The 13999-nt window shown below is 38.2% G+C and overlaps 2 protein-coding genes across 2 annotated transcripts; both read right to left on the reverse strand.

Annotated features, from left to right (window-relative positions):
- Positions 1 to 5: 5 nt before the first annotated feature.
- LOC116323909 (GTPase IMAP family member 9-like) lies at positions 6 to 2117 on the reverse strand. The gene is made up of 3 exons (XM_031744385.2): positions 2044 to 2117; positions 1720 to 1830; positions 6 to 1268 (listed from the first exon to the last, which is right to left on the reverse strand). The coding sequence occupies exons 2-3, from the start codon at positions 1811 to 1813 to the stop codon at positions 481 to 483; spliced, it is 882 nt and encodes a 293-aa protein (XP_031600245.1). The 5' UTR covers positions 1814 to 1830; positions 2044 to 2117; the 3' UTR covers positions 6 to 480.
- A 10282-nt stretch (positions 2118 to 12399) lies between these two features.
- Positions 12400 to 13900, reverse strand: si:dkey-27j5.5 (GTP-binding protein Rhes). Its single transcript, XM_031744387.2, has 2 exons — positions 13170 to 13900; positions 12400 to 13015 (listed from the first exon to the last, which is right to left on the reverse strand). The coding sequence occupies exons 1-2, from the start codon at positions 13795 to 13797 to the stop codon at positions 12471 to 12473; spliced, it is 1173 nt and encodes a 390-aa protein (XP_031600247.2). The 5' UTR covers positions 13798 to 13900; the 3' UTR covers positions 12400 to 12470.
- Positions 13901 to 13999: the final 99 nt, after the last annotated feature.

Below are 13999 nucleotides of genomic sequence, written 5' to 3' on the forward strand. Positions count from 1 at the left end.
CATTATAATTTAAACTTTTATTTTATTGTTGCAAAATTATACACTGAGAAACCTTAGAATAAACAAACCCGTGCCCCTAACAGAGGAAGCATGCAAATTTTTAAATTTATTTTAAAATTAACAAAATAGTAATTCAAATAGTGATTACTGAAAACTATTTCTAAACTCATTCCTGGATCTTTTTTTAAAAATTCCTCTGTCTATATGACAGAAGATGATAGAAGTTGAGTCATACTAAGGATCATATAAATGACTCAGTAGAGTAAAATAAATATCCTATATGAACAGACTATAAATTATTTGTTTATTAAGTAGTCAGTTTTATGTAACACAAAACCCTGTCAAGTGATTGATCAGAAACCGCACCATAGTATTATATAATTAAAAACTACAACCATCACTGGATGCATGACTTATTTTTTTGTTTGTTTTTTCTTTGCTGGACGAGTGGGGTAGGTTTAGTGGTCCTATCTCATACACTTATGTAAACATTGCCATTGTGCAATTTAACTGAGAATATCCAAGTGCTCCACCCAATGCCATGAGAGAATATGATGAAAAGTATGCTCCTGCACTAAATAATCCCGCAGAAGCGAAAGCAATCATTTTACACCACTCCTTTAAGTTGATCCTCTCCTCTTCAAGTCTCTTCTGGGCTGTCTCATACATCTCATTGGTGTAGTGACTTCCTCCATTAAATTCCACCATTTTCTCTATTTTATCTAGAAGACTTTTGACTTGTTTTCTGCTTTCTTTCTGATTATTGATGAGTGAATGGTACCTTCCTCCACACTGATTTATCAGTGTTTTAAGATGTATGCTTTCTTTTACATAGTCTTCCACTGATTTATCCTGCAGCAGGTCACCATGTGTAAACAGAACTATGGTGTATAAGGAAGCCTCTGAACCAAAGTTATCTTGAATCCACTTGACAGCATCCTGTTCCTCTTGTGTGAACCTTGACTTCAGGCTGATGACTAAAAGGAAAGCATGGGGTCCAGGAACTGACTGTTCAATGCACTCCTCAATTTTTGCTTTCACTTCATCTTGTGTTTTGCTTGTGTCAAACAGCCCTGGAGTGTCAATCACAACAATTTTTCTTCCACCTTTTTCTACCTCTTTTCTGAGACAGCCGTCAGTAACAGACTCAGGTGAAATGTCCTCTTTGAAAGTGTTTGAATCCCCCAGAATGGTGTTTCCAGACGCACTCTTTCCTGATCCTGTTTTACCAACCAGGATGAGTCTCAGTTCTTCATGATTTACAGAGCCTGTGGAAAATAATGGTAACATCTGAAATATTTGAAGGAGTGTGCATGTATGACATGACTTTTTAAAACCTTTTTTTTAAGGTAAAGTGAGGAATTTTTCTGATACAGCTGAAGCAGGTGATTTTCCAGGTAGGTTCACTGACACTAGTGATTCTGTAGTCGCATACTTGCAGCTTTTATATGCTGGTGACCACTTAAATTAAAGGTATTGTAGATGTTGATTGAAAAAAACCTGACTCCAAAAACAGATATGTTGTCTGAACAAGGCAAAGTCCAACACTGGGTTAGTTGCTCATATGTGTTGATTAAAAATATATTTAAATGAACACAATGAAATATATTATAAAGAAATCCTCTTTAAATTAAGTCATTCATACTACAACAAAGGTGAACACTTGTTATGTTTATGAATTCATGACAAACCGGCTGTACAAGTTCTTATTCTGCTTACCTTTGTATTGATTTTGGCAGTGAGCAGTTTGTCCACATAATGTGAGTAACACGAGCAGGATGCATCCTTGGATCCAAGCTTTTGCTGCCAACATTTTAGTAAACTCAAAAACTTTACATAGAAAAGAAAAAAGGGAAATCATTCAAGGAAAATGTTTCTAATCAGATCGCAAGTAAATGTTGAACTACACTGAAAATATATGTTGAATAAATCATGCCCCAAATTGGTTGTTTATACAATTAAGCACTGTAGTCTTTTTATAGAAACTCTATTGATAAAATCCGTCTTCTATTGAAATATTTAAAGGTTCTATTTTGAACGTACCTGTGCAAGGACTTACTCTTCTGTACAGTAAACTGCTGGGTCACTAGAAACTTTCAAAGCAGACAGGACACGCCCACTTTGCATTTCCATGGAAAACGATACTTAAACCAATGCCGAATGGTCGGCTGAGCAGCACCAGCCAGTGGTGACAAGAGGAATAGCATCATGTTCAAGTGAAAAATGTGTTAGTCTGACGGTAGGTCTGCTTTCTCCAGAAAATGAATGCACTGAAACAAAAATAGTTTTGCATATGAAATAAAAAAAAATATACAGTCATTTAAAGAAAAAGATACGTTGACCTCTATAACTTGATTAATACAGATGTGAAGAGCAGGTTTGTGGGTAAGTACAATTTTTTTTTTCACAAATACCCTTTTATAACCTAGTTTGTCTCACATAATTGATAGTGACTATACAACACCTACAAAATAGGCAAGAATTCAGTAGGTAAGTAAATATATAAATTATATTAGAACAAGAAGTCATTCGAAGTAAAATGAAAATCAGCCTTTATTATTTAAACAATGATTTTATTTTTTGCACAATTACACACAGAGAAACTGTTGAATCAAATAAACCCCTGCCCCTAACAGAGAAAATACGCACATTTTTATTTTATTTTAACATTAACACAATAGTAATTCAAGTAGTGATTACTGAAAACTTTTTCTTAATTTATTCTTAGATGTTCTTTTGAAATTTCCTTCCAAGTTCCTCTGTCTATATGACAAAAGATGATAGAAGTTGAGTCATATTAAAGATCATATAAATGACTCCTCAGAGCAAAACAAATATGCTCTATGAACAAATATGAACATACTATTTATTTATCAACTAATCATTTTTATGTAATATAAAGCCCTGTCAAGTGACTGGACAGTTTTCTCACCATAGTATTACGTAAAAATGTGCAAAGATCACTGGATGCCTCACATATCTGCTTGTTTTGTTTTTTTCTTTGTTGGAGAAGTGGGGTAGGTTTATTGGTTCAATCTCTTAAGTCTAAGAAAACAGTGTCGGTGTGCAATTTGACTGAGAATAATATCCAAGTGCTCCCCCTAGTCCCATGAGAACAGATGATGAAATATATGCTCATGTGCCAAATAATGCCAGGGAAGTGAGACCAAAGAGTTTACACCACCCTATTTTGTTATTGTTCTCTTCATGTTTCTTCTAGGCTGTCTCATACTCATTGGTGTAATGACTTCCTCCACTGAATTTCACCATTTTCACCATTTTATCTAGTGCATTTTTGACTCTTTTTTTGCTTTCTTTCTGGTTTTTGATGAGTGAATGGTACCTTCCTCCACACTGGTTTATCGGTGTGCTATATGAACAGATATGAAGATACTATTTATTTATCAAGTACTGTCAAGTGATAGGTCAAAAATCTCACCATAGTATTAAATAATAAAAAAGTACAAAGATCACTGGATGCCTCACATATCTGCTTGTTTTGTTTTTTTCTTTGTTGGAGAAGTGGGGTAGGTTTATTGGTTCAATCTCTTAAGTCTAAGAAAACAGTGTCGGTGTGCAATTTGACTGAGAATAATATCCAAGTGCTCCCCCTAGTCCCATGAGAACAGATGATGAAATATATGCTCATGTGCCAAATAATGCCAGGGAAGTGAGACCAAAGAGTTTACACCACCCTATTTTGTTATTGTTCTCTTCATGTTTCTTCTAGGCTGTCTCATACTCATTGGTGTAATGACTTCCTCCACTGAATTTCACCATTTTCACCATTTTATCTAGTGCATTTTTGACTCTTTTTTTGCTTTCTTTCTGGTTTTTGATGAGTGAATGGTACCTTCCTCCACACTGGTTTATCGGTGTGCTATATGAACAGATATGAAGATACTATTTATTTATCAAGTACTGTCAAGTGATAGGTCAAAAATCTCACCATAGTATTAAATAATAAAAAAGTACAAAGATCACTGGATGCCTAACGTATTTTTTTCTTTGTTGGACGAGTGGCATAGGTTTAATGGTACTATCTCCTACACTTACGTAAGCAGTAGCTACCAATGTGCAATTTAACTGAGAATATCCAAGTGCTCCACCTACTGCCATGAGAGAATATGATGAAAAGTATGCTCCTGCACTAAATAATCCCACAGAAGCGAGAGCAATCATTTTACACCACTCCTTTAAGTTGATCCTCTCCTCTTCAAGTCTCTTCTGGGCTGTCTCATACATCTCATTGGTGTAGTGACTTCCTCCATTAAATTCCACCATTTCCTCTATTTTATCTAGAAGACTTTTGACTTGTTTTCTGCTTTCTTTCTGATTATTGACGAGTGAATGGTACCTTCCTCCACACTGGTTTATCGGTGTGCTATATGAACAGATATGAAGATACTATTTATTTATCAAGTAATCGTGGAAAAACGATACTTTAACCAATCGTCGGCTGAGCAGCACCAGCCAGTGGTGACAAGAGGAATAGCATCATGTTCAAGTGAAAAATGTGTTAGTCTGACGGTAGGTCTGCTTTCTCCAGAAAATGAATGCATTGAAACAAAAATAGTTTTGCATATGAAATAAAAATTATACAGTCATTTAAAGAAAAAGATACGTTGACCTCTATAACTTGATTAATACAGATGTGAAGAGCAGGTTTGTGGGTCAACAGATTATTTTATAGTGGGCAGAACATATCCACTGGTACACTGAAAACAATACTTAAACCAATGAGGAATCACCAGCTGAGCAGCCTAAGTAATGAAGAAGCCAGCCAGTGATGAGAATAATAATAATGTTTAAGTGAACACTGTTTTAGTGTGTTTGTATGTGTGCTTTATCCAGAAAACATCAGAAATTCATTAAAACAAAAATAATTTTGCTTATTAAATGTAATAAAACAATAGTTTAAAGAAAAAAATAGGTTGACCTTTTTTAATCTGACTCCTATGGATGTGACAAGCAGGTTGGTGAGTATCTACAAGTTGCTTTTAAACATAACAGTTGGTCTTATTTTCTTTCTGCAGGCTTTACAAAAAGATAATAGGGATATAACAATTTTTAGAAACAATAATTCATATATATTCTTATATATAATATAATGTACAAAGTACCCTTTGCCATGTCTTTCCTATGTACAAGAAAATCTGAGAAAGCAAAACTCTCTTTCCCAGAATGCCCTGGGCTCTTCTTGTTTTCCAAGGCGGCCAACTGGGAAAGTAGAATGGAGGGGGACAGAACTCAGCCCATGCAGATCAGATGCACCTGTGTCTCCCTCATCAAACAAAGAAAGAGGTTGGCTGTGGGAGAGTGCTTGTACTGTTCTCCTGGACCATTTTATTAACACTTGCCCCATGTGGCCAAAAGAGACTGCTTGTCAGTAACGGTGGGGATACTGACAGGCAATGAAAAAGATCCTCTCTAAACTGATCCCCTCTAAGCTTGATTCCCTTCACCCTCCAAGCACTTATTGATTATGTTTCTGAGTAAAACTTCTTTTATTAAACCCTGGCACAATCGCGCAAAATTCCTCCCAAACCCCTTCCCAAGGTTCTGCAATTCACTGCCTTGGATGTAAATAGACTGCCGGATATCACACACAAAGTTCAAACTAGTCTCACTCGCACTCTCAGGAAACACACTGAAAAAATATGATTTGTGTTTAAGCTCCAATTACTCCAGTTATACTCTGTCACCCCGGCTACAAACTCACACCCTATACCTCGACTGGTAAAAGAATTTTGTGTCAGGGTGAACTGTTTAAGATCCGCGGCCCCAACTTACCTTCCTGTACCTTCACTGTACAAGCCCCACCCACCTAATGTCTCATCCATGCCCCCTGTGTACCAGGATTTAGCGGAAGTTTTTCATAAGGATCTTGCCTTGTCTTTCCCTCCACACCGACCCTATGACTGTGCTATTGACCTGTTACCCAGCGCACCACTTCCTACATGTAAGCGGTAGAGTTTGTCAAAGCCCAAACATGAGATGATGAAAAAATACATAACAGACTCTCTGGCCACAGGTATCTTTTAGCCGTCTTCCTCTCATCTCTGTGCTGTTTTTTTCTTTGTGGAAAAGAAAGATAAGTCCCTTCAGCGCTGCATAGATTTTTGAGGATTAAACATGATTACTGTGAAAAATAACTACCCTTTGCCATGTCTTTCCTATGCTTGAGAGCCGTTACAGGGCGCAACCATTTTCAGCAAATTGGATCTCTGCAATACCTACCACCTGGTAAGGTACAGAGGGGGACGAGTGAAAGATAGCCTTCAACCCTCACCTTGGACACTTTGAGTATCTGGTAATGCCCTTTGGACTAACTAATGCACCCGCTGTTTTTCAGGTCCTGGTAACAAAGTCCTGCGAGATTTCATAAATCATTTTGTGGTCGTGTATCTGGATGACATCCTGATCCTCTCCCGGTCCCTTAGTCATCATGAAGATCATGTAAGGTTGGTTACTAGAGAACAAGCTGTTCGTGAAGGTTGATAAATGCGAGTTTCATGCAGAGAAGGTCTACTTTCTTGGCGAAAAGGGACATTTCCGTTCCAACTAGTCTTAAGTACAAGCAGTAATGAACTGGCCTATTCCAGAAAACCGCAAACACTTGTAATGGTTCCTTGGCTTTGTTATCTTTTAACACAGATTTATCTGTGACTTCAGTAGAATTGCTTGCCCCTAACCCAACTTATCTCACCCTAGCTTCGGTTCCAGTGCACCACCATGGCACAAGATGCCTATGATAATCTCAAACACCACTTCTCTCAGCTCCCATTTTGTCTTTACCGGAACTCTCCAAGCAATTCTTCATGGAGATGGATGCAACAATCTGAAGGTTAAATGCACCCTTGTACTTTCTTTTCTCATCGTCTCTCATCCACAGAACAGAACAATGATGTTGGGTATCGACCAAGTCCATGCACAAAAATCTTATGAGCTTAAACTATCTAAAAATGGCATGGATTATAGTGAGACACTTCAGGTTTAAGCAGATGTCACATTAAACTCACTACATGTCACGTGTTTTTTACACCAAGTACTAAGATCTTCTCTTCTCCTTCTGATCATCATCAGCCTTTGTGATCTCATCTTCAATTTTCTTCTGATCTCTTGTAGTCTATTGTCATGCAGCACTTTTCTTTGCAGTCTTCTTTCATTACTTTCTCTCTGGACCATTGGAAATGTATTTTGGCCCCTTGTTGTAAAACATAACAAAGGTAGCTCATCTGTGTGTTTTTGGCTGGTTAAAAAGCTAGCTATTTCTCCTGATTTTGATTCCATTAAAAGCTGACCTTTAAAAAAGAATGCAACTATGTGCACAGCCCTCCCTCTAGTGAGCATTAGAAAGCATTGCAACATATATAGTTCCAGGGGTCTAGGTGTCATTTGAAAACTGAGTTGGAGACAAAGCATGGGGGTGGAGATGCCTCATCCAGATTTTTTTTTATTGTTCTACATTATTACATCTGTGTGTGTGTGTGTGTGTGTGTGTGTGTGTGTGTGTGTGTGTGTGTGTGTGTGTGTTTGTGTGTGTGTGTGTGTGTGTCCTGAAAGACCAAGAGAGTGAGAGAGAGAGATTTTGTTGGCAACAGCTGCTGAATAACTTTCAGAGCACAATAATCTGTCTAATAACTGAAAATTTTTAAAACAGAAAAATTAACGTCTAATAATGCGGCTGAGTTGAGAAGTTGAGAAGCTAAACCAGAAGAACTGAACAGAGAAGAGAGGCAATGATTGTCTGTGTGAATGTTTTAGCTTGTTTCAGTGTTAACATTATGTTTCTCTTGCGTGACAAGCTGCCAGGCTGTCTCCATCCTTATCTCCACGACATGATCTTGCTTTAGCTGCTGTGAATTAACAGCTGATTAGACTGTTGACAAACACAGTCCCCCATGCATAAGGTGTAGACAGCCTTACATTTCCATCTCATGTCTGATAATAGTGGTTCTTAAGGTCCAAACCTATATAGTTCGTTGTAAATGTAAAATACAATAAAGGACTATTCTATTCTATTCTATTCTATTCTATTCTATTCTATTCTATTCTATTCTATTCTAAGGAGAGCAGAAATCATACTAGAAGAGACCTTTAATAACTAAATTACACGAATATATATGTAAGCTATAAAAGCATAAATGGGCTTTGCCTGCATATATTCCTATTCACGCAAAACACCTTAAAACATCAGTGAAATAGAAAAAGATGATTAAAAATACATTTATAATGTGTTATGCTGCAAAACTGAACAAAGGGGAGTATCAGCCCATTTTCCCCATGAGCTACTAACTCAGAGCTTCTCAATTCCAGTTTTAAATGAACTTAAATGGCCTCTATGCTAATAAAACAACGCCTCTCCTTTACTGAGTTACATTCAGTTCTTTTTTTCAATTTCAATTCAATTCAATTTTATTTATACAGCACCAAATCAACACAACGGTCACATCGAGGCACTTTATATTGTAAGGTAGACCCTAAAATAATACATGCAATAATAATACATTTCCTGCATGGCTTTTTGGGGGGAATGTAAAAATGTGAGAATAACAAAATGGATCCACATTGTAGAAATGGGGACTTGTGATTGTGAGCTGCCCTGAGTAGAATAACAATTGTGGAGGACAAGGCTGAGTAGAAAAACAGCATCACGTTTCAGTAGTCCATGCACTTAAGCAAGCCGTTAACTTATGTGTGTGTGTGCCCATTTGTGTGTCTATGTGTGTGTCAGAGAACAGAGAGAACAACAGGAACATATGTCAATCCTCCTCACGTGTAGGGACAGGAGCATCTGTTCAGATAAGTGTTTGTGTGTGTGCATGTCTTTATGTGTGTAATGATGGCTATACAACAACAAAAAAGTATCACTCCACGTGCAGTAAAGTCACTGGGACCCAAGCAGGAGTGAAAATTGCCAGAGTTTCTTGCAATATGAAGTTCACAGCACGTGACTGCTTCACTGCAAAAACACAACCTGACATTAGAGGCAATCAATCAATGTTAATGAAAGATTATTTTAAACATTTCTGTATAATACATTTCTTTTCACAAAATGTTTATTTCACTGATTCACTGGCATTACATGCTCTCAAAGATATTGTTGCCAAAGTAAAAGACAAGATTTTTATTATCAGTATATCAGTCTATCTTTGAAATGCCCATGTGGTTTAGCATATGCAGAGAAACTGACATTTAAAATTTCTGAACATAAAAGTAATTTCATTTGAGTTGATCATGATGTGGGTTGTCTTTCAAGGCACATATATTTTACCAACTCCAGCAGACCAACAGACTAGAGTTTTTCCCCTATTATATATATGATGTAATTTTATGTAAACATTAGGCTTACAGTATTTTCTATCTTATCTTGTGCAGAAATACTAGTGATATTTTGAATTGTGTGTTAAATAGTGTAATGTTGAGTTTGTGATCAATGTATCTTTTCACTGATGATTCACTTTTTTGATAACTTCTTGATGTTGATGTTGTCATTTCCTATAGTGTAGTATATTTTGTGTGTGTGTGTGTGTGTGTGTGTGTGTGTGTGTGTGTGTGTGTGTGTGTGTGTGTGTGTGTGTGTGTGTGTGTGTGTGTGTGTGTGTGTGTAGATAGATAACCATGGCTTAATCCAGGTGAATTAACATGTGGAGCTATTGGATTATCTTGTCCTGCAGTCATAATACATAATCTACAGTGACTACTTATCAGTTCAGCAGTAAAGGAGTATAGGAGCAGTGATGGCAAAGAACATGTTTGTGTCCACTTAGATCAGAGGTCAGAGAAATGTCATTAAAAAATATAATGAGAATTTCAAGTAGTAAATGGTTACCTCTGAAAAAAGTACAAAATAAATAAAATGAAAGGTGGACTGCAGTTTTAGACTACAACCTGCATTCACCCAGTCACACAGCGCTTTATCCTACGCTTTTTACCTGTCATCTTGCCCAAGGACACTTTGACACGTGGGCTGGAAAAGCGGGGGCTCCAACCATTCAGTGCAATACAACCAGGAGTCAGGTCTTAAGCAAACAGTCATTTGTAAATATACATAATTTTTTTAAATATAGGTGATGAAAATGATAAACTATTCTCTGGTGGTAGTTGTGAATGAATACCTTTCAACAAGCAATTAAAGAATTTAACTTGCAGCTTTATAAGCTATGAAAATGACGACTTGCAGATCTCATAAACCTAAATTTTACACACAATAAAACATACTAAATGATTAAACTGAGACATTTTACTATTGCCTGAAAACATTAGCTCATTTTGGACATTTTGGACAAAAAATTGGGAGGGTCAACAAAAGGTTGGAGACTGAAGAGGCAGAGCTTTACAGAAGTAAAGATGAGTAGAGGTTCATCAATTTGTGTTTATAAATTGTGAAACAATTTCCTTCGTGTAAAATTGTGATATCTTTCCTTCAGTATTTAATCATCTACAACACATGATGTCATCAAAAGATTCTGAGAGTCTGGAGAAATCTCTGTGCGCTAAGGACAAGACCATAAATCGATGTTGGATGCCCGTGATCTTCACTCCCTCGGTTAAAACTGTAGTAAAAACAGGTATGATTCTGTCATGGTAATCGCTGCATAGTCTCAGCAGCACTTTCATCATCTGTGAAGACAGTTTGACGTGCCACCCACAAATATAGGGTAAAGCTTTAATTGTGAAAAGAAGAAGCAACATGTGAACATGATTCAGAATGCCACAGTCTCTCACAGCCAAAGCTAATTTAAAATGGACTGAGGCAAAGTGGAAGATGAGGTAAATTGGTCATATGCATTAAAATTTGAAATTCATCTCTAAATTTATGGGGGTGCATTAATGTCTATGAGATTGGTAGTTCGTACATCTAGAGTGAAAAGTGCTGAAAGGTATTTGCAGGTTTTAGAGCAACATATGCTCACATCTAGATAACATCTTTTTCAGGAAAGGCCGTTCATATTTTAGCAAGACAGCGCTAAACCACATACTGCCTCTATTACAACAGTATGGGTTCGTATTAGAAGAGTCCGGGTTCTGAACTGGCCTGCCTGCAGACCATAACATTCACCAGCTGGAAACATTTGATCTGTTTTCTATGCGCTGTTGTGAATAAAATGTGGGTTTATGAGATTTTTAAATCATTGTGTTCTGTTTTAATGTAAATTTTACGGAGCATCCTGACCTTTTTTTAAATTGGGATTTTAATTTCATGCTTGAATACATTGCAAGAAAACTTTTTGTCACTTGATTATGCATTTCATTAACCCACTGAATCAACATTTTAGTCCATAATAACCTGATTCTTTTCATCTGTTCTATATGTGCTTCTCCCAGATGTCTCTGAGCGTCTGTTGTACTTTAGTTCGGACATTGTTCTGAGGCTTTCAGGCATCATGACTCACACACTCACAAAACGAATTTTAAAATGGTGCCCAATTTTCTTTTCTTTTTTTTTTTTTTTTTGAGAAAACTGCATACAGAACATTAGTGTGATTATCAAGATTAAAAGAAGTTTGAGAGTTCACATTTCCATCACTATTTTTAGGTGATGTTGTTGGAAGGGTGTTATTAATGCTTTTATCAATGGACATGAAAAGCAGTATTTTATGTTGCCTGTTACAAATGAGCACACAGGAAAATAAACCCCTGCAAGGTTAGGATCACCTGAATGTAAAACCTGAGTGGTCTGTTAGCTGCAGCTCAATGAACTCAAAAGCAGTGCCCATGGAAACACATATTTCCAGCATGAGAAGTGAAAAGCCTTCTCCGAGTGCACACAGAAAACACCCAGAGATAAATCTATGCATGGATTCTTTCTTATTGGCATCAAGCTAGCAAAATATATCATGTATCACTTCTTTAAAAAAAAACACCCCAGTAGCTTTGGAATCTGTGACTCAAAGCCTGTTGTTTAAATAGAGACTTCTTCAGCTTCAAAAAAATCAAAAATGAAGAACAACCATGCAAGTGAAAGTTAAATAGTTGAGTTCATAGAAGCTCTTGAGTGGCAGGCTTATATTAGAAATAATTTATAGAGTATGATGTAGGATGAGGAAGGTGTATGCCAACTGGAAAACGTTAAGCTGGTTGTTTGGGATGTGTGGGATTCAGACTGTGGACTGCTGGCAATCACGAATCCAGTATTACACACATAGAGACTCACAGGAAGCAAAAACAAGCGTGGGTGAGGAAAAAGAGTTGCCATCTAATAGATTTCTGAATATAGGTTATGCAATAGTCATACAATAATCAAATAGTCAAGGTACTGACTCAACCTCCTCCTACTTTGTCCATACACTCAGAAAGAAAGGAAGAAAGAAAGAAAACATTATAATATTAAAAATATTTTATTTCAAAAACATTTCAAGTACATGTAAACGCACAATAAGGCATTATGTTATTTTTAAATAAATATCGGTGCTTTATGAACTGTGTTATTCGCTCTGTGTTTTCTCTCATAGTTTGTGTGTCTCTCACTGAATATAACATTTCTCCAGTCCTTTGCCGGGCTTTCTTGTCGTATGTGGTCCAACAACTTGACGAAGGTCGGTGGTAAAACTCGGTCGCCGGGCCAGTGGGTACAGTGTGCCGCAGGGAACATCTCTATCGGAGACCTGCTTCCCCCTCCCCGCTACACGGCCGCTCCGCATTGCCTGATACGAGCGGAGAGAGACTTTGCGGTGTTGCGACGGGCCAGTTTCGGTCGGAAGCCCACCTCGCTTTGCCAAACTCTCGAATACTTTTTCGAGATTAGTGCTCTCTTTTGCAGACGTTTCAAAATAGGCGCAGTCATCCCCGAGGGCTTGGATAACCTCTGCCTTAGTTATCGCTCTCTCGGATTCCTGGAGATCCACCTTGTTGGCGCAGACCACCAGAGGAACCTGTGGCTGTGCGCAATGCTCTGGCACAGTGGATCTGATGAGCTTGGATTTAGCAGCCAGAATTTCCTTTCGCAGTGCGCACACCTCTTCGAAAGAGCTCCGATCATCTAAACTGAATACTAGAAGAAAAATGTCCCCTATAGAAGAAAAACACAACATAGGTGTTAGTTTTACACATTGCGCATACACTTTCACATCCCAAATCTTTATTCTTATTTAACAAACGCATACAAGCAGCTTTTAAGTGTTCATTTTTAGCAGGACAGAGATTTTAACCGAGGAAATACGCACCAGTGAGGATAGACAGCCGCCGCTTGGCTGGGAAGTCCCGTTCCCTGGATGCATCCAGGATGTCAATTTGGTAGGTCTCCCCGCGGATGCGAAACAGTTTCCTTAGGAAATCCTCGGAGGTGGGCTTGTACTCCTCCACAAATCCGTCTCGCAGGTATCTTCTTAAGATTGAGGTCTTTCCGACCCGCGGAGCACCAAGAACTACGATGCGCTTAGAGTTCTGTGGCTTGGTGAAGTAAAGAGGATCTTGTGGGTGCCCCTGACTAATCTGGCGATGCCGGGTTTGACCATGGAGAACCAGAGCTGCCAGCTGATCCAGTGGGGATCTCTTGCAAGGGTGGCTGTTGTTGGGAGCGGACATTTGCCTTGCGGCTGCTCCTGAAAGAGTCTTTTTTTCCTGCTTCCATTGGGAGGTAGCGACTTTAAGTATGCCCAAGCCCGCTTTGATTCCAGACGAATTCAAGTGCTGCGATGCGTTTTTGTAAGCCAGTAAAACTTTGGATGAACCCGCGCACTGCCCTTCCATATTACCACGAAACTGAGGATGATCTGTTGTAGCGCGTTTGATCTGGTGGGAAACTGTGACGGGGGTGGTCGGTGTGCCGGTAGAGATGCTACCCATTTCCATCTTTTTAGGTGGCCGCTGACTCCGCGCTGTTGCAGCTTTGATAGAATCAATGATCTGCCGTTTTATGGGGCTGCTCAAGCGTGTGTTTGCTTGGGTGGCTGATGTCACTTGTCTTTATATAGATTTCAACAGCCCCGGGGTTTGATGACGTCATGCTGATTGACAGGAACGCTCGTTGTGTTCTCCAAGAGAACACCTTGTT

This window comes from Oreochromis aureus, linkage group 6, assembly GCF_013358895.1.
Source record: "Oreochromis aureus strain Israel breed Guangdong linkage group 6, ZZ_aureus, whole genome shotgun sequence".
Lineage (NCBI taxonomy): Eukaryota > Metazoa > Chordata > Actinopteri > Cichliformes > Cichlidae > Oreochromis > Oreochromis aureus.